Raw genomic sequence first — 19,358 nt, 5'->3', positions numbered from 1 at the left:
ACAGGAGACGCATCCTGGAAATAGTGGCGCCATTCCCCTTGTCAGGCACCATGCGATTGAGTACACTACTACAAAAAGAGCAAGGCTTGCGGAAGCTTTTGGTTGCCCTTCTCAAATGGAGTATAAAATGGAGCATATGTACTGTAGAACCCACCCATTAAGCACGGCTCCGCTACAAAGGGGTGGGCACTCCCTGGCCTGTCCTCACTTGTCAAGTCTCAACCAACAACGATAGGTCAAATGCATCGTGCTTATCGCGCATGTCACATTTGCAACCGTCCCAAGGTAGGCCACGTACGTCGTAATTATGCCATGTATGCATCCTCAACAGCGCCTCGCTTGCGGGCGTACTGGGCCCGTTATCAAGAGCTACTTCACCGGTAGAGCCGCGGCCAAAGCGTTTCAACACTTGTGCCCATCAAATAGCGTGTCTCCATCGATTCTTACTGTGCGTCACTGTGTAACGACCCGTCTCGGCCATCGGTATCCAATCGGATGATCCGCAAGGCTGCACGAGCGCTCTCGGTGTGCTGAAAGATTGAAGCTCCTCGTTAGAAAAGGCGCCCTGCCATACGTTGGCCAACCAATGTGCCGGCGTTGAATGGGGCCATTTCGATAGTCATGCTTGGCCCAAGGAGTGCGAGGCCAAGAGCGCCATGCGAAGAGCAGTCCAGTGGCGGCAATGAGTGGCGTTGTGAGAAGCAGGCCACGGGCGCTTCCAGAGTTCCGCGACGAATGAGACGACATAAGAAATGGAGTAGGGAACACTCGAGTTTCTCGGCAGGAGCCAGGTCTGCTTCATTCGATGAGGAAAGAAACGCCAGCAGCCCACACTGCCTATCTTCCAACTGGACATGCAATGCCGTTTCTCCGCCTCTCTCGGCTTGGCGTATCCCCAACTGGAGCAAACGGAGCAGCCTCTTTCGGCTCTACGAACCGTCTTCACTCAAGCGCTGTAAGTTGCTGTGCTTGTTTTTGGAGGTACTGCGTTGTGTGTAGCCTAAGTGCTTACAGTTAACGCTGAATTTTCATTCATACAGTAAGCCAGGTTCAAGCCCCAGAAGTCGAGGGAAGTAACAGCATGCCGACTTGCGCCTGTCTGCAAAAATGATATGTCATTAATCTCGTGCATAATTACTTCGCCTCATCACACTCCCGTTCAGCTCGAGCATCCAATGCCTAAGTACCATAGACGCCGACCTTGGGTGTGTCGGAAGCTTGCAATCTTAGTCGACTGTATCATCACCTCGTTTATGTCAGGCGCAGAGTACATACAATGCGCCCGCGCGTCAGTGTAAGCCGTCTTTAACCACTACGATCGGAGACGTCGGGGCCTCGTCCACTACAGCCTCGACAATGACCGGTAGGTTATAACAGGCTGCAGCTCTTTGTAAACAAGGGCGACACGGATACGGATACCTCACATCCGTACACGGCCACCTTCGCCGCTGTGTTGTTCAGGTAAGGCAGCATCGCCGGCCGTTCTGAAGTCGAGCGGGGTAAGCCGAGCACGAGTGCTGCAAATCAGCAGATTCCCTTAACCTCCATTTGGATGTCTGGCTCTGAATAGGCTGTCAATAGCGATGACCCTCCTGTTCCTAAGCGTGGTCTGAGAACCAACAATCGAATTCTGTTTTCCATAGAATCTTGAGGTATAAGTAGCCGCTCGTCGTCGCCTAAAAGTGAGGCTTATGCGCCGGGTCTCTCATTGTCTTACTTTCGCTAGTTACCCATTTGAAATCAGTCGTGGACTTCCTTTAGCCAGCACTCTTCAGCACGATGCAAACCAAAGAAATTGCCGAACAGTTGGTCGACTCTTGTCTGTTCAAGACTGAGCAGAGCGGGCGACGTGTCAAAACGAGCGACTGCGGGCAGACCGACTGCGTCAACTCTGGGTCATACGTCAAACCAAAGTAATGGTAAGCTTCGATTGCTACATGCCATTATATCCGAGCAATGATTAGACTAATGCTTGGCCACACACAGCCCACGGTAGTCACAGAGCCTAGATCTTTGGGGTGGGGGTTGGATTAGTGAAGCTGGTGGCGAGACAAATTTGGAGGCAAACAAGCGGTTGAGAAGTTGGATTACTGTTGTATTTTCGAGACCAATTATGACAGAGTCGTCACTGTTTAGTATCTTATCCAATGCTACTCTTTGAATTGGAATGCATCGGGGGGGGCCCCTTCCAGCCAATTTCGGATCTCACGCAGCGCATCCAGGTCATTTTGGGGCAGAGAGCTGTGCACCGCTTCGTCAAACCATTCGTAAGTACGACCAACGCCATCCAAGCTTTCCCCCTTGCAGCGACACGACCCAAAATCGATGATAACCCATGTACTTCCGTCAATCATGATATTGCTGGGGTTCAGGTCGTTATGGACAAGTTCGAGTGAATGGAGATGCTTTATGCCGTCTTCAATGCCATCCAGTTGTCGACCGTGGTTACCGACACCTTGGCGAGTTGTACTGAACTTCCTTTTCATGAAGCCATGTGGATTGACCGCTTCCATCAGCGTCTTTTCGTATTTTGCGAAGCAGATACCGACAATTCTGCCGTCCAAGACTTGGCAACCCAGGTATCTCGCGATGTTGGGATGTGAATTTTGCTTCAGGAGTTCGCAGACTTGAACCTCGGCAAGGACATTGTCCGCGATGTTGTTCTTTAGAAGACCTTGATGAATGCGATCGTAAGAAAGGAGGCTTGGCTTCTTGACATATGTGTTCGATGGCAGCAGGTCGGGCGCTCGTGTGAAGGTTGGTACGAAGAGAGGACTGTAAGCGGTGGCGGGTATCAAAACCTTGGTGGTGAGCTGGTTTATGCTGAGATTCGATAATTCGGAGCTACGAGCCTTGCTGACTGCATGGTAGATATTTTTGCCGTCCCCGTAGACAACGAGGGTTTTGGTGAACTTGAACTCGCCGTCAACGTCTTCAAATGCCTCACTCTTGTCTAGTATTTCGAAGCGTGTAGCGAGCAAATCTGGAGCTATTGGAGGGCTTGTATTAGCGGACGCATGGACTGAGCGGCTTTGATCAGCTTAAATCAAGCCAAGGACTGGTGCACTTACGTTCGTGTAAACTACCATTTTCAATCTCGACGTTCATGGCGCCGTGCAACAGCTTGCTGATGAGAAGTTTAATGGGGGATGCGACTTAATATCTATTCGACTGATCTTAAACATATTAGGGCGATGTCGCTTTTGTCCGCAGCATGTCAGACGGAACTTTCCACTTCCCCATATTTCTCCTCTCTTCCCCTCCCCGCCCTGCCCCTCAGCAACAGCCCTCTCACGTGTCGCCTACCTCAATTTCTTCCATCCCTCTCCACTTCGTACTTTGAGCTTATTGTCAGAGAACTTTCTCCTCACAAGGTATCCACTGTTAGTAGCTGTTAAGATCATAGAGGGCTCCGGCCCACCGCACTATCATTTCTCACCATCAGCCCACGCGAGCTGAATTTCACCATCATGGCCGTCTCTCTAGACGCAGGGCCATCGATTACCGTTCACGGGGACGCCAGTACATCTCGACGGTCTGGACGTGTCCGGAAACCGACCGCAAAGGTCAGAGTGGTTGAGCAAGTCAGCTACCAAGACAATGCGGAGCTTAAAGACGAGATCAACAAGCTCTCAAACCTCGTCCAGGATCTCCTACGACGGGACGCCGAAAGGGCACAGTTCCTGAAAGACTGTTTGATGAAGATCGAATCCTTGGAGAAAGAGCTTCAGGAAGAGAAGCAGCGTTCAGACCGGCACCAACGCGGTCTAGCAAGGTCCATGCATGCTGCTAGCACAGGACCCAGCGAATCCGCCCTGAGTTTCCAAGGGCATCCCTTACACACAGCCCAGAACCAGCCGCCCCAAGTTCGGTCCTACGCGATGGTGGCGAGCCAGCCGCTTACCAGAAAACTGCATGAACCAACGCCAGCAAAACAAGCCGCAAACCGGGCGGCTTCAAAAGACCTTCGCATCTTCGCACGTCTGCCACCTGAAAGCCCGCTCCGCAACGAGAGAGCCTACGACATCTACGCGTTCGTTCGTGAAAAGCTAAGTCCCCAAGCCCGAGAAGCCCTCAAGGGGATCGACCATGTCAAGACAGGATTAGCACTCCTACCATCGTCAGCAGATGGGGCAAAAGTCCTGCTAGAGAACAGAGAACAGATTGCTGCCCTTCTCCAGGCACAGGCGGTCGAGCAGCGCGACACCTGGATCCGGGCCTATATCGCAAACGTCCCTTACACCAGACACTGCCTGCTCACCAACACTGAGCTGGAAATCACGACCGAGGAGCTCCTTGAAGAGATCCAGGCCACGACGAAACTCAAGCCCGAAAAAGCATACTTTTCCAGAAAAGACGAAGCCGAAAGGCTAGGCACGGTGACAGCCTGGTTCAAGGCGGAAGCCGTAAGGCAACTACCAAGGCGCCTCCGTTTGATGGGGGCCAGCGTTTTCGTCAACCTGCAGTTTCCGAAGGAGAAGAGGTCTCCCCAATGCCACCGCTGCGGCGGCTTTCACAACGAACGAACGTGTACCAGAAGGAAGAGATGCCTCAAGTGCAGCTCTCCTTCCCACACGACCGAACAACACCGGGCACCTTGCGGCGGCACTGAGGGTTACGATGGCTGTGACTGCCCCTTTAAGTGTCCGTCGTGTAACGGGCCCCATGCCGCCTTTGACGTGACTTGCCCTATCAGACCAAAAGTGGTGAGGGGCGTAGTCCAGAGGAGGAACAAGGCACAGCTACGGGCCATCCGAGCCGAGGGAGAGAGATCATGGAGATTTGCGACCCAGCAGTCGCATCAACAATCCCGAGAAAGAGGAGAAGAGATGGACTGCAACCAAGCTAATGAGGGACATCAGGAGAATGCGGCCCTCTAAAGTCCTGCAGATCATGCAGGCGAACGTGGCCAGACGACCACTCGCACACGAAACGGCACTGAATCTAGCCTACGCGGCCCATGTCGACATACTGCTACTACAAGAGCCCGCTATCCGCTCGGAAGAGAGAAGGCTCACAAGATGCCACCCGGGTTTCGAGATTTTCACCCCAGTGGACAACTGGGTTGAAGACAGACCCAGGGTGCTCACCTACCTCCGCAGAGGAACGGGACTACGGGGCGTACAAACACGCCCGCTGCCCAGCCCATCCACAGACCTGCTCTTCCTACAACTCCTGGCGGGAAAGCGGAAAGTTCTCACAGTCATCAACGTGTACAACGCCCCTTGTGGCTCGCTGCGACCAGGCCAAGCGATTAGGGATATCATAACAGCCTGGCAACCCGGACACCAGGAACGTGTGTTGGTCGCGGGGGATTTCAACCTCCATCATTGGACCTGGCAACCCGAGGCGACCAGCTCCTCGGACGCTGATGACCTGGTGGAATGGACAGAAACCGTTGGCCTTGTCCTCCTGTCGCCGATAGGTGAAGCCACACATAAGGACGGCAACACGTTAGACCTATGCTGGGCGTCCGGCAGCCTCCACGGGGCATCCACCAGCATAGAAACGTCCCTACACACAACGTCAGACCACGAAAGCCTGCTGACCCGGGTCCCCTTGGCCCTAACCGATCCGGTCGACCCAACCCCGGGGAGGTTCCGGCTTGACACGATGGACGAGAAGCTCTTCCTCGACATCCTTCAGCGAAATATACATCCCATGCGCCATACTGCAAGCAACGCAAGAGACCCACAGGCTCTGGACATGCTAGCACAGCAGCTCACAGATTGCCTTGTAGAAGCGCTTACGGCTTCTACAAGGCGTGCGCTTGGCAGAGGACCTGGGAGACCATACTGGGACGAGAACTGCAGGCGAAAACACCGAGCCTACACGACCAAGAGAGCAACTGTGGCAAGACTCTGCGCCTTGGGAATAGATTGTCAATGGGAGCGAAACGAGGAGGACGCTCTGAAACAGGACTTTCTCCATCAGCTGCGGCGCTCTAAGGACACGTACTGGAGAGGAAAGATCGCCGCAGCCTCCACTGGCAAAGACGTGTTTGAAATGGTCGGGTGGCAGAAGGCTAAGGGATCCTTCCAGACCCCTCCACTCCGGGATGGGAGCAATCCAACCGCGCTCATCTCACAGCCGAAGGAGAAGCGGGATCTGTTCGCCCGCGTCCTCCTCAGAAATGCTGCTATCTCCACGGACATACCAGCAGAGAGCCCAGGACCTCGCCTGGAAGCCAATCTTCCTTTCCCGCATGTTACAAAAGACGAGGTACAAACGTCAATCTTCTCTGCGAGAAGCACCACCCCCGGGTCCGACGGAATCACAACGGCCGTCCTCAAGACAGCGTGGCCCGTTATCGAGGATATCGTCTTCCGGCTCTACAGCGGATGCGTATGCGAGGGCTGGCATCCCACCTGTTTCAAAGAAGCTATCCTAGTCATCCTGCCTAAGCCGGGCAAGAGAGACAGGGCGCTCCCGCGCTCGTATAGACCAATCGCGCTGTTGTCTGTGCTCGGAAAAGGCTTGGAGAGACTTGTCGCAAGAAGGCTTGCCTGGATCACAGTCAAGTTCCGGGTACTGCACGACCAACAGTTCGGGGCCCTCCCCCTCCGCTCGTGTAGCGACCTCATCGCCGCGGCCATCCACGATATCGAGTGTGCCTGGCAAAGAGGTCTTGTCACCTCTATGCTTACGCTCGACATCAGAGGGGCCTTCGACGCTGTGCTGCCAGGGAGGCTGATCCGACGCCTCCGATGCCAAGGATGGCCGGAGAACCTCGTGCGGTGGGTCTCGAGTTTCGTCCTCGGGAGAAGAGCAAGAATAAGACTAGACGGAGAGATGGGGGACGTCTTCGACCTTGAGTGTGGGCTACCACAGGGCTCGCCCGTGTCCCCCATCCTCTTCATGCTTTACATCGAACCCTTATTCAAGCTGGGCACTGTTCATCCAGGCAGGAAGCGGTCTCGATTTGGCTACGCCGACGACATTGCCATCATGGCAAGCTCAACCTCACTAGAGGACAATTGTGCTCTGCTAGCGAAAGAATGGGAAGAAGCCCAAGAATGGGGGGCGTTAGAGGGCATCACTTTCGACACCGATAAATCCGAGCTCATCCACTTCACCAAGAGACCAAAAAATACAAACCCGCCAATAACCGTCAGACTGTTGGACGGGAGACAGCACACAGTTCAGGCCGTCAATCAAGGGGCCTCACTACGGTGGCTTGGGGTCCACTTCGACCGGAGACTCACTTTCAAGAACCATGTGAAAGGCCACTGCGCCAAAGCATGCCAAGTGGTCAACGGACTACGGGGACTAGGGAACACCGCCTGGGGCGCGCCGGCACACCTGCTGCGCCGTGCTATTGCCTCCTGCGTATTGCCCATTCAGTACTATGCATCAGAGGCATGGTGGCCGGGCAGGAATCGGATCAAGAATGGGCACATCGCCTCGAACGGGGTCAACGGCCTACTCAACCAACTTGATATTACGCAGGCCAAGGCTATTCGAGCTGCACTTCCTGTGTATAGAACGACGCCTGTACTGATCCTACAGCGTGAAGCTGCCCTGCCCCCAGCAGAGGTGATGCTAGATGCGAAGCTCCATAAAGCCTCTGTAAGGATCCATCGCCTTGACGATCGACACCCCCTCCGAACGAGGCTCGGAGACAGGCCCGGACCGGACTCAAGACTGCGGCGAATGGCAAGCCTTATCGAGAGAAATGCCGAATACATCGACCCGCTAGAGCTACCGCCTTGGGAGCGCTCAGCCGACTGGCACACAGCCCTGAGCATGGTCGGCTATGAACCAAGGAAGACCAAGGATGAACTGGCCACCGCCTTTACAGGTAGACTGGGAACATTCTCAAAGCGGGACATTGTTGTCTATACTGACGGTTCCCTAATGGTGGACGGTAGCAGAACCGCCGCCGGAGCAGGCTGGGTTGGGTACCAGGCCACACGGCAGATCTTCCGAGGATCAGAGCCGCTCGGCCACCAGACGGAGGTCTTTGACGCAGAAGCGCAAGCCGCTTTCCGGGGCCTACTGGAAGCCATGAGGTCTCCCACGGCGCGGATGGCAGACAATGTTCACATCTGCCTCGATAACCTCGCAGTCGCAGCCAGACTCGTCACCCGGAGCCCAGGAAGCAGCCAGGCTAGGTTTAGGGCCTTTAGTGAGCTCTCCGCCTCTTGGGCACAGAGAGGACGGACAAGCTGGACGATGCCTGGCAGGGTATACATTTGGTGGTGCCCTGGACACACGGGAATAGCTGGAAACGAGGAAGCAGACGCTCTTGCCAAGGAGGCCTGCAGACAAACCCCAGAATCACAGCCACAGCCTACATTGGCGCACCTGAAGCGGGAGTCCAGAGCAGCCGATCTGCAGGCTTTCGCTAGGAGATGGCCGTCAATCTGCCCTCGGCAGTATGCCGACCTTGGGATAAGTCCTCATCCCAAGCCCCCCGAACTTCGCCTTCCTCGGCATCTGCTAGGAAGGCTATATGCGGCAAGATCGCATCATGGAGACTTTGCAGCGTACCACGAGAGATTTGCCCACCAAGACGCACTACTTCACTGCAGTTGCGGAAGACGCAAAACCCCAGTACACTTCTACTTCTGCAAGCGTGGCCGTAAGGCCACCCCGCGGCATCTCCGCCGACGTATGGCGAAGGCAAGCATAGATTTTCTGCTAGGTACTACGCAGGGAGCTTCTCTTCTGTGCGAATGGATGGAGGCGACCAATTTCTTTTCCGAAATCTGCCCGAGTCATTGACCAGGAACGTTAGGTGAAGACGGCAGCCTGTAAAATAGTTTAGATTAGGATAGACCATGTCGGTACCGCCCGGCACGTCCCTTTTACTCTGGACGTTAAATACATCATCATCATCACAGCTTATTGTCAGAACTTGGAACATGTACCGTTAAGCCATATGTACAAAAGAGAGGACTCCTCATTTGTATGAGGCTATTCTATGTACTTATGTAGTTCCGTCACGTATCCTTCTTCATCGGCTTATCGGATTACCGTCATTATCGTCTTTCACTACTTCACCACTATGCAACTATCTAAGGTTACTGCTTAATGCTCTAATATCAGGTATTCTTATCCTTGCATGTTCTCTCATGCCAGATACCCCTTCCTTTATATACTCGGCGCCAGCGACCTTGGAGTCTACTATCTCGGGGTCTTACGGGACTTAAGTCGATTACAGAGCAAAGGAAGCTACTCCCAAGGTTCAGAAAAAGCACTCCCACTCTACCCAATTCAGAAGGCCAAGTCTCTCTACTCGCAGAACTCAGTCTATCGCTCGCCGTTCCAGTTCTACCACTACGTCTGCGAGCAATGAAGGCCCATCAGCTTGCTCCACCTGTAGAAGACTTTGGATCTCAGTGCGATTTCGGACTTGTGACGCTTGTCGAGTTCGCCTCGCCACACAAGTTTATCAACCTTCAGTGATACCTACCTATGTAGAGTCACTAACCGGCTACTGCATTCGGTGCTATCGATCTTGGTCCTTAACTGCCTATGTGTAACGATTGTTGGTTTACGTTTGCGGAGCGCGAAGCGCGACGCTCATTTCTCGTTGATTGATTTATTCCTACTCGGTTTCAGCCGCTCTTATGTCAGCAGCTATGCCCGGATAGCGGGGTTTGGCCAATAGCCGACGCGCTCCGAGTGTTAATCCGTAGAGCCCCACTTCGTCAATGCAAACATTGACCAGCTGTTTCCAAATTCCCCACTTTGCTCTTCAACCTCATCTACTCCTGGCCCCCACCAAGTGTGGTTCGCGGTTCTCTACTAATGTACACATGTGTCTAGGCTCTGTCGAGGTTTTATGCCTCTTGCGATGGTTCCTTTTACCTACAGTCTCCCCCCAATGCTCAGCTTTGTCTGGGTTGCGACTCGATCCCATATTGCCCAAGGATCTCGGTCTGTTCTATGAACCTGATTGCCTTGGCGGCTGCTTTGCGCTCGTTCAGTATGACCCGGAGATTGTGTCGTCCTGGGAGGGCTCCGAACTCCTGGCGTCGGATCTGCCGATATTTGCGGCATCGCAGCAGGATGTGCGATACCGTCTGTCGTCCCTCCCGGCACTGGCAGTTGGCGCTGGTAATGTCTGGCACTCTTCGGCTGAAGAGAAAATCCTGGAGTCCGATCTTTTCCGTGCGCGTCTGGACCAGGAGCGTACTTTGTGGATTGAAAAATAGAAAAAGAACACAGTGAAGAAGACCTTGATTGGTTTTTTCCTCACTCTTTTATCCCTCCTCGAACTATCCAAAGAAACAAGTCCGCCGTTCTCTGGCTGTAGCAACGTGTGCAACTAGCAAGTATGCCTGAATCACTTTGCCGTCTCCTTGTCTTGCCTCTCCATGATCACCCAATGCTGAGTAACAGCTGGCTCGCTTCGATGCAGCCTTTTTGCAATCCATGACCACTCCTTCCTCTCTTCAATGTACACACGCAGACGCTCCTCTTCCCAATCCATCCAACGGCGGCGCTTAGATCTTTTAGCGCTTTCATCAAGACTGTTTGGGCTGGGGTTATGATCAGAACTATCACTGTCACTTTGGTCGTCGCTTTGGCTGTCGTTGCCATCGGTGTTGTCGTCCGAGCCGTGATTGGTTGTATCACTGTGTGACAGTTCGACAGCAGCCTCCGCTGCATGTTGCTCTAGATGTACCACTCTAGAGGCCTGCTCATCATACCCCTTTTGCACCTTTCTAGATAGGTGACGAATAGTATGGGTATCTAGCCCATCCTTGCCCAGCTGGTTGAATAGGTGTAATTGGCGCCTTAGATCAGCAGATCGATGGGGGGTTGACCATAGGGCGATAGATATAGCTTCATCCCACTGTTGGCTGCTGGGCTGGTTGGTCTGCTGGCTGGTCTCCTGGGCCTTGGATACCATAGGGTTAGATAGAGGGCGCCTTATAGATACTGGCCATAGTCCAGATGCCCTCCAACCACTCGTAATGTTCTGGCTAGTTATCGATGCTTTGCGGGCCTTGAAATAACACTCTAGAAATGCCCTTTTGCCAGCAACTGTTGAATCTGTAACCCAGTCATCTAGATATCCAACCTCCTTACGATAGGCCTGCTTCAATGGGCTGAAGACATCCACATCTAGAGGCTGGAGGACAGCAGAGGAGTGTGGCGGTAGATATAGTAGATATATCTTGTTCTGGAAGCATTCCCACATAAAGTCTGTAGATATATGGCTGTAATGCCCATCTAGAACCAGCAGTCTGGCTGCCTCTGGCTCACTAGGCATAGTGCCTGGGATGAAGACCTTCTTCAACCACTCAAGGGCAGTTTTCTCAGTTGTCCAGCCATTATCCGTATATGTGAAGCCCGCATGGCGCAGTGGCGTGCGTCTGGCAACCCCTTTGTAAGGGGGCTGGTTCGATTCCAGCTGCGGGCACAAGCGTTTGGGTCGCGCTTCGCCAAGGCAATGGTTAGGCCCGCTATATGCGGGCCTTCCGGTCTCCCCCAGCCAGAACAATGCGGGACCGGCGGCCAGGTACGTCGTCAACGAGACCAATCAGACCAATAGGTGGCCCGGGGCCACCAACCACTAGCACGAAGAGACGGTGCCCATCAAGGGCCCAATAGGATGATGAACATCCGCCCGACAAGCGGGAATAAGGTGTCCATTAAGGACCCTCCTACCCCCACAAATGATCAAGGGCTTTGACCCTATCTACAATTCGACGGACCCGTGACGGACGGGTCCAACAGACAGTTTAGCGAGCTCTGCTCGTTGCCATTTCGATTCAAGCTTGAGCCGGGTGACCCAGCGGGGCCTAGCGACATAGTAGGACAGTTAAAAAATAGCCATTAAGGCATGACTTGGAGGACGTTAGCATGGGTTCATGTACTGTATGGTATATAGCTTGAGCTACGGCTCTCCACGCCTCATACCCCTCGGGAGGTCGTGGCAGGGGTTCCGTGCCCCTGCCCCTATGGCGTTAAATACAACAACAACAACAACGTATATGTGAAGTGCCATCCTTCATATCCAGATAGGTTAGATAGGAACCACTGGGCCTGGACTGATTTGCCCTTATATATAACCAGTGGGCACAGGGACCTCCCATCAGCAGCTACACACTCGATAAAAGATACCCATGTGCGGGATCCTGGCTGCTTTTTCTGGATATGCTGTGATGCCATAGAGCCCAGCACTAGCCCATTAGCTCCCTTACCCTCCATGATACCAGTCTCATCCATATTCCATCGGTTGGATGGATTGATACCCTGGATGGTAGGGATACTATCCAGACGATGGAAAAAATCCTCAATAACTTCAGAGGAATGGGCTTTCCATCGCCGGGCATCTATTGCCCTGGATCGCCTGGTTCTAATTGATAGGTTTCGCCGCAGGAATCGATTAACCCACCTCTTGCCTAGAGGTTGATTAATGCTGCCCATCATACGCTCTGCCAGGCCCTTTAGTTGCTGATGGGTAGGGGCAACACCTAGGGCATCCTGGATATAAACCCATTCAGCTAGATATTGCTCTTGGGACTGAGATAGCCGCTGCATATGACTATAGGCAGTATTCTTCGATCGCATGCCGTGGAACCGATGTCGAAGAGTATGGTATGGGATTCCCCAGTTTCTAGCTGCCTGGCGGATAGAGCAGTGGGTATCGATATCCCCAAGTGCCCGTTGGAGCTCAAGATCGGTGTATGGCTTCATGATGGGTTGAAGAGGGTATCCTGAAAAAATGGCGTTATTTAGCGATATAAAGCAATTGTTATGATAGTTTGAAGAAGGTGGTGATATTGTGGAAGGAGGAGAAGTTGGGTGGTGCAGAAGTGGGGGTGGTGCGGAAGTGGGGTATTAGAGTTACCCCTGGATACACCGCGTGGTCTTCTACCCCATAAGACGGGGCCCGGCAGCCCCAAACAGCCGAATAGAATGGGATAGGACGGGGCTCGGCGGCCCCAAGAGGCCGAACGGAACGGGTGTTGTTTAGAATCGTGACGAAAACTCCTTGCCCCTATATCTCCTCTCTATGAGATTGGTCCCCAACGGTGCTCTACAGACTTGCCACAACAAACCGAGACCGAACCTCTTTGTCTCTCACCGCTTGCAGGAAGAGTCCAGCGGTGGCCCCGCTAGCCCGTATGACCGTCGGCTTCTGAACACTGGTGACGCCGGGTCCCTAGCTAATATTAGCCTCTCTTCACGAGTCAGATGGAGTGGCATTCTCGTGGGACCCTGTTCTCTGGGAAAGCCACGTTATGCGGTGCGGATCGGCGGAAGTGCGCGCAGTCTCCTGAATAAAATGATGGAGAGCGCACTCGCTTTGCATCCGGGAACTGTTCTGCCACTTGTGGAACGAACGAACAGCCCTTCACACTCGAGATATAACAAATCCCGCCCCAAAAACGATCAATCCATTTTGCGGAAAATGCAAAGCTGCGTTAGTGAGGATGTAAGCGCCTAATCGATGACACGGGACCGGGCAGTGCCGGTCCACAAGCGCCGGTCGGCTTACGGCCCCCTTCCCCGGCTGCCGGCTACGTCCGCGCGATTAAAGTCCCACAAGTTTCCGCGCCGCGCCGGGAAATGCGCCGAAATCCAAATTTATGTATCATCTCGTAAAGCTCAGCTCTTGGGCTTAAAGCCTATAGTAGTCCCTTTATCGCAGCCAAGCAGCCCAACTAATCTAGGCTAATAAATCCTATCTCCAAGTACACTGAGAATGCCTTCCAAAGTGCCCTATAATCTAATAGGTGGAGACAGCTAGGTAGAAATCCTACAGGATGCAGAGAGCCTGCAGTGTCTACAGCCGCTGATTCGTGGAACACTCCCAGCTGATACACAATTTGTAGGCACGCTGCACCTCACAGCAAGGCTCCCTAGAACATGCATGTAGCAACAGTGCATTGGATACTCTAACCAATTGTAACCCTACGAGCCCTATCTCCTAATGCAAAGATTCCAGGGGTTTGATTTGCAAAAACCTGGATAGGTCTTCCAAGACATTCTATTTCCTAATTCCAAATGCAGCCTGATCCCCTGCTAGCAGGTATGCCAGCAGCCAACTCCACATAATTATCTATAGTAGCTTACTGCAGCCATCTCGACGCCCCTCAATCCTGCCGACCATACAGTATAATTTAAAAGCCTCCTCCATTGCTGCGGTTTTACTGGAAAACATTCCAAGCTCGCTTCTACTTTTACGCAAGCAGCAAGAATATGCTGTGTGAATTTATCATCTTACATCAGCAGACGTCTACGTACTCAAAAAGCCGCGAAAGCCGCAACGGCCTATTCAGAGCTTGTTTTACACTATACTACTAGAGAGTTATCAAGTCCTCTTTAGAAGCCTTCTGGTCTGCTCAAGTCCAACTCAAGTAAGTACTTCTCTAACTCATGTACGTTCATTTCAAGTTAATCCGCCTTAGACATCAAATCTGCATCAATCACGCAACGTCGCAAATCAACATGCAGCACTCGTACCGGGTTCTTCACAATTGGATATGGGAACTCCTGTCGGTTGCTCTTGCCGCAGGGCTTCTAATCGCTATTGCCGCTTTACTAGCATTGCACGATGGGAAGCCAGCACCCGACTGGGGTGCTCACATAAACCTAAACGCCCTGCTCGCTTTTCTCTCCACGATCCTCCGGGCTATGCTTGTCGTTGTCGTCTCTCAAGTTATATCTCAGCGGAAGTGGGACTGGTACAGCAGAGAGCGTGCCCGCCCTCTGTCCGACTTCCAACAATTCGACTCCGGTAGCCGCGGGAGTCTCGGTGCCCTGCTACTGATACCAACTATTTTGTGGAAAGACCTAGTGGCTCTCATCGCCGCAGTCGTTTTACTGGCCTCATTTCTTGTTGGCCCGTTTGTTCAGCAAGCCAGCCGTACGATGGAGTGCTCGTTTCCCGAACCGGGTCTGAACGCGTCACTTCCTTCTGCTCATTTTGTTCCACGTCGAGGCTATTTCACCCCTGACGGCAGCTCCAACTTTGGCAAACCTGAACTAGGCCATATGATGGTAGTCATATCTGCTACGACAGAAGCGGATAGTGTCCAGAACAAGATGAGCGCCAGCTGCTCAACTGGAAACTGTACATTTCCGGGGGGGGATCCAGCGGATGTCCAAGACCAAGACCTCATCGACAGCAAGCTCACGACACATTCCACCGTCGGCATGTGTAGTGAATGTGTAGACGTCTCACCCCTCGTCTCAACCAACGAAGACGGCTATAAAACTTTACCGAACGGCTTTAATCTCTCAAGCTATGAGGGTGATGCTGGGTCGACAATGTCTCTCATAAAACCAACCTCCGACCTTGCTTGGATGGGAGACTTCCTGACCCCGCAACATAGAACCTTATCTCGGTGGGCTTATATCAATGTTACCTACCTCACAACCAATATCAGTTCGACAGCAGCAGTTTGTAGTTTATATCCATGCCTACGGACGTACACTGCTTCTGTTACCAACGGTCAACTCTCGGAGAGACAAATTCGGTCAGACTCCATGCAGGCGGCACCTCTGTTCGATACAGTGGGCAGCCTACCACCAATTTCAAACAGCCTGACCAACCAAGATCTCATTTATACTACGGTCAAGTCCCCATGTCGGGTGGATGGACACGTATACGACATATTGAACATGTCTTCCCATCCTGATACGACTGATTTAGTTCTTTACGACTTCACTGACAATGGCGGACCTTCACCCTACCGGTACACTTTCAAGAACATTAGTGCCCCAGAACATTGCATCTATCGTCAACATCCGACATTTGTAATAGCAATCTCCACAATACTCAATTCTGAGATATTTGATGGATATTGCCAATGGTACAAGGGCACTACATGCCGCAAAATCCTGGGAAGTGGAAAGCTTGAAAACCTGGGGGCAGAAGCGGTATTACAGGCGTTCCAAAAACCAGAAGAATTTCAATTCTCCGACATCACTCGCTGGTTCACATCGTTTGCAGACGCCATGACCAACAGATATCGTTTCGATTACGGAACCACAAACGACGATTGGCGAAGTTACAACATTAAAGACAAAGATATGCGCAAGGGAGAGATTCGAGGCCTGGCATGGCAGACAACAGTTTGTGTTTCCATGCGAAGGGAATGGCTGCTATTACCTCTCTGCCTCACGCTGGTCGTAGCTGTTTTGTGTTTCTGGACGATTGCTACAGATTGGCGGTACCGTCACAGCAGGCCTGTCTGGAAGGAGAGTATTCTACCGCTAATCTTCTACGGCTATAAGATCAGATCTCAAGGCTCCGGGCTTTTGCAACGCCAACCTCCCGAAGATAGCCTGGGTGAAGACCATGCGGGTTTTATGGAGCGAGAGAGTAGCCTACTGGAAGCAAGTGAGTTGAAGACTATCAGTAGTCAGATTCTAGTCAGATTCCCATTGCCAGATAGTATAGAGATGTTAGAGGCGCGGCAGCCACGGGGTAATTAGGGGGGGGGGAAACGCAACGGAGCCCCGAAAAGGAAGAACAGGCACGGTGACAGAACCTGGGGATACACTCAGAAGGCTTAGTCGGGCCAGGATTGCCCTACAAGGGATAGACACTACTCGTTTACATAGATCTGTCTACTGTAGGCCCAGCAGATTACTCTAAGAAATACAACCACAATCTTTTCGATGGAATGCAAGCAAGACTTGAAGAGCAAGTCTCGTCAAGACTTGGGGCTCATCCGAGAGCGAGACGGGCGCTATGTGCGGCGCCAACGCCCTCGATCTCATCACTCCGAGCTTGCCCGGGATGCGCGCTCGGCCTCGTCAGAGCAGATGTCCTTGGTATGTTCACGTCTTTCAACATGTCGATAGCCCGGCTAAGCTCTGTCCGCAGTATGGGATTTGTCAAACCTGGCTGATGCCGCCACCTCCAAGATATTCACCTTCGACGAGGTCGGTCAGTGTTCTTGGACGATTGGCACCGGTTACAGCGACCCCCTAATAATTAATCAGACGTCCTACTATGCGGCGTACAACCGGACTTATGTGGTGGTGACTGTCTTTGGCCACGGCGCCGACGTTAGCAACGCCGCCGAGCCTGTGGCAGCAAAATTGGCCTGCTTGCGTCCTACCTGGAGTGCTTTGCCAACGCCCACGACGACGAGGAGCAAGGCAGCCAGTACTTCAGTTGCTAGCAAGACCACTGCTGCTGTCTCTGCCGTGACCACCAGCCCTCAGTCGACCTCTTCTTCTTCGGCGGTGGCGGCTCCTGCTTCGGTATTCCGATGGCATAGGTATGTCTCTTTCTTTCTCTCTCTCTCTCTCTCTCATATCATATTGTTCGCCCTGCTTTCGTGTCCGTCATTTGCTTGCAGCCATGGATACTGTCCTGACGGCGCCTGTCAAGTCTGCTAAAAAGGGGGTGATGGAGGTGTTTGAAGACGGTTAGGCCACTAGACAGTGCTGTAGGTGGATTAGAACACCCACCCATAGCATCCACACCCCTGAATTTCTAGGGTGCCCCCCCTCCCCCGCAGATACTCACAATCTCTACAGTGGCTCCAACACATGCATGTGCGGACACTAAAAGAGACTCTTTGACAGATCTTCAGTATGGTCAGCAGTGGCATAATGAATGGGGATAAGTGTGGTTGTATTGCTTAGAGTGATCTGCTGGGCCTGCAGGAGATCTATATAAACGAGTGGTATCTATCCCTTGTAGGGCAATCCTGGCCCGACTATGCCGTTTGGCGAGTAATGAATGTATCGGGTCGGTTTTACTAAAGCGAGGGTATCCCAGGTTCTGTCACTCTTGTACATCCGCCGTGTCCTTAACTGGCCCATTTCCCTCCTCCTCGTATTCAATGTTATTAGTGCCTCCGACTGAGATGACTGTTTCATTCGAGGGCATGGACGCTGCGCTCGTGACACGGCCGCCGCCGGGCGACGACCGTCGGGACGCACTCCGTGGCCACCGGCTGCCGACCGGCCTGGGCCACTGGGTCTCGGCGTGCGTGATATCGGCGTGCGTGATATCGGCGTGCGTGATATCGGCGTGCGTGATACACGGTATCCGGCACAACGAAGCTTTCGCAATGTCGGAACACGTTCAGAGGCTCTGCTCCGAATCGCACAACAGAGCCTTTGCCCGCGCCCGCAACGCCCGGCTCGTCATGAGCAACGCCATCCCGGAAATGACGGCCGACGATAACAAGCCGTATTGCATTTGGTACCCGGACGTGGCCAGCGAAGAAACCTACCGCCGACTGTCTGAGCGTTACCCCGACATGCGGTATGTGGTCGGCCGGGCCTGTGCCGTCGCTGGCTATGCCGGCCTCTACGACGAACTCGGTCTCCTGCCCGAAATCCCCATCGCGGAAGAGGCCAGAGACAATTCCTCAAAGGAGGGATCTGCAGCCATATTCGACACCATCATGCGCCAGCCTGTGTGCTACGCGATCCTCGACGACTACGCCCGGTCTTACCACCCCGACAGCCCATCGTCACCCTCCTTCATGAACGGCGACACAGCTGTGCGGTCCTCACTGAACGTCCGACACGGGCTGGACGCGTACCAGGAATGGGGTAAGCACTACTTCAACATCGCCGATGACTACAACATCGACGAGACCTCATCGGAAAAGACCAACAACGAGGAGCTCGCCCCGGAGCACCTCGAGCTCTTCTACACGCCCCTCCTCTCGCACCTGCCGACCACCAACAAGGACACATTGATCCTCATGGCGGCTTACGAGGGGAACAACGAACGATACGTACGCCTCCGCCGGCCGACCATGCTCCACGACGAGCACGCGGCCGCCATCCGCAGCATCTACCACAACACCACTTTTGCCAAGTGGTGGTCCCTCCAGGAGATCGATCCGAGCAACCGTTCCATCAGGACCGCCGCCCTGGCGCGCTTCATCATGGTCAACGACCTGTCGCACATCACACCCTCCAGCCTCGGCGAACACGAGGTGCCCGCGATGATATGGTGGCCCTTGATCCCGGCGGAAGAGACGCTGAAGGAGCTCGTCCACCGCCGGCCGGACATGAAGCTGCAGGCGGCCATGGTGTGCATCACGGGCGACTACAGAGCCCTCTGGGAGGACCTCGCGCCGCGGCCGTGTTCGGAGCTCTGGGACCAGGCGCGGCAGACGCAGGCTCGCAGCTGGCCAAACAGCCCCAACAGGAACTACTACGTCGACTACCTGGAGCAACACGCCAAGGAGCTGGGGTGCGACATCGTCGACGTGGCTCGACTCCGTGATCCATGCGCATGACTATGCGTTGATGGACTCCAATCCCGACGGCGACGTCTATTCGGCCGGGGGGGGGGGGCAGGCGAATGCGGCCAGTTGGGAGTTGTTGATATGTTCGAGCGAGGAGATGAGGCGGCGGGCACGGGAGGAGAACGGTCTTGGACTGTACGATGACTAGGGACTTCTCAT

The 19,358-nt window shown here is 53.5% G+C and overlaps 5 protein-coding genes across 5 annotated transcripts; 4 read left to right on the top strand and 1 right to left on the bottom strand.

The window, feature by feature from the left end:
* Positions 1-1,989: 1,989 nt before the first annotated feature.
* Positions 1,990-3,204, bottom strand: CDEST_15420 (Putative serine/threonine-protein kinase/endoribonuclease IRE1/2). The gene is made up of 2 exons (XM_062931576.1): positions 3,072-3,204; positions 1,990-2,989 (listed from the first exon to the last, which is right to left on the bottom strand). The coding sequence occupies exons 1-2, from the start codon at positions 3,106-3,108 to the stop codon at positions 2,151-2,153; spliced, it is 876 nt and encodes a 291-aa protein (XP_062787627.1). The 5' UTR covers positions 3,109-3,204; the 3' UTR covers positions 1,990-2,150.
* Positions 3,205-9,117: 5,913 nt separating this feature from the next.
* Positions 9,118-10,163, top strand: CDEST_15419 (uncharacterized protein; the record flags this gene model as incomplete). Its single annotated transcript, XM_062931575.1, has 1 exon — positions 9,118-10,163. The coding sequence occupies exon 1, from the start codon at positions 9,660-9,662 to the stop codon at positions 10,161-10,163; it is 504 nt and encodes a 167-aa protein (XP_062787626.1). The 5' UTR covers positions 9,118-9,659.
* Positions 10,164-14,343: 4,180 nt separating this feature from the next.
* On the top strand, positions 14,344-16,407 carry CDEST_15418 (uncharacterized protein; the record flags this gene model as incomplete). Its single annotated transcript, XM_062931574.1, has 1 exon — positions 14,344-16,407. One exon carries the CDS (start codon positions 14,344-14,346, stop codon positions 16,405-16,407), a length of 2,064 nt encoding a protein of 687 aa, XP_062787625.1.
* A 259-nt stretch (positions 16,408-16,666) lies between these two features.
* Positions 16,667-17,322, top strand: CDEST_15417 (uncharacterized protein; the record flags this gene model as incomplete). Its single annotated transcript, XM_062931573.1, has 2 exons — positions 16,667-16,742; positions 16,802-17,322. 2 exons carry the CDS (start codon positions 16,667-16,669, stop codon positions 17,320-17,322), a joined length of 597 nt encoding a protein of 198 aa, XP_062787624.1.
* A 449-nt stretch (positions 17,323-17,771) lies between these two features.
* On the top strand, positions 17,772-19,190 carry CDEST_15416 (uncharacterized protein; the record flags this gene model as incomplete). The annotated part of the gene is made up of 1 exon (XM_062931572.1): positions 17,772-19,190. One exon carries the CDS (start codon positions 17,772-17,774, stop codon positions 19,188-19,190), a length of 1,419 nt encoding a protein of 472 aa, XP_062787623.1.
* Positions 19,191-19,358: the final 168 nt, after the last annotated feature.

This window comes from Colletotrichum destructivum, chromosome 11 (assembly GCF_034447905.1).
Source record: "Colletotrichum destructivum chromosome 11, complete sequence".
NCBI classification, from domain to species: domain Eukaryota; kingdom Fungi; phylum Ascomycota; class Sordariomycetes; order Glomerellales; family Glomerellaceae; genus Colletotrichum; species Colletotrichum destructivum.
This window is presented reverse-complemented; position numbering and strand designations above follow the sequence as displayed.

Excerpts from the sequence above, each read along its gene's own strand:
- CDEST_15420 (XM_062931576.1), bottom strand. The coding sequence starts at position 3,108 with ATGAACGTCGAGATTGAAAATGGTAGTTTACACGAAC. Across the intron at positions 2,990-3,071 it reads AAATGGTAGTTTACACGAAC|CTCCAGATTTGCTCGCTACA; the intron begins GTAAGTGCACCA and ends GCCCTCCAATAG.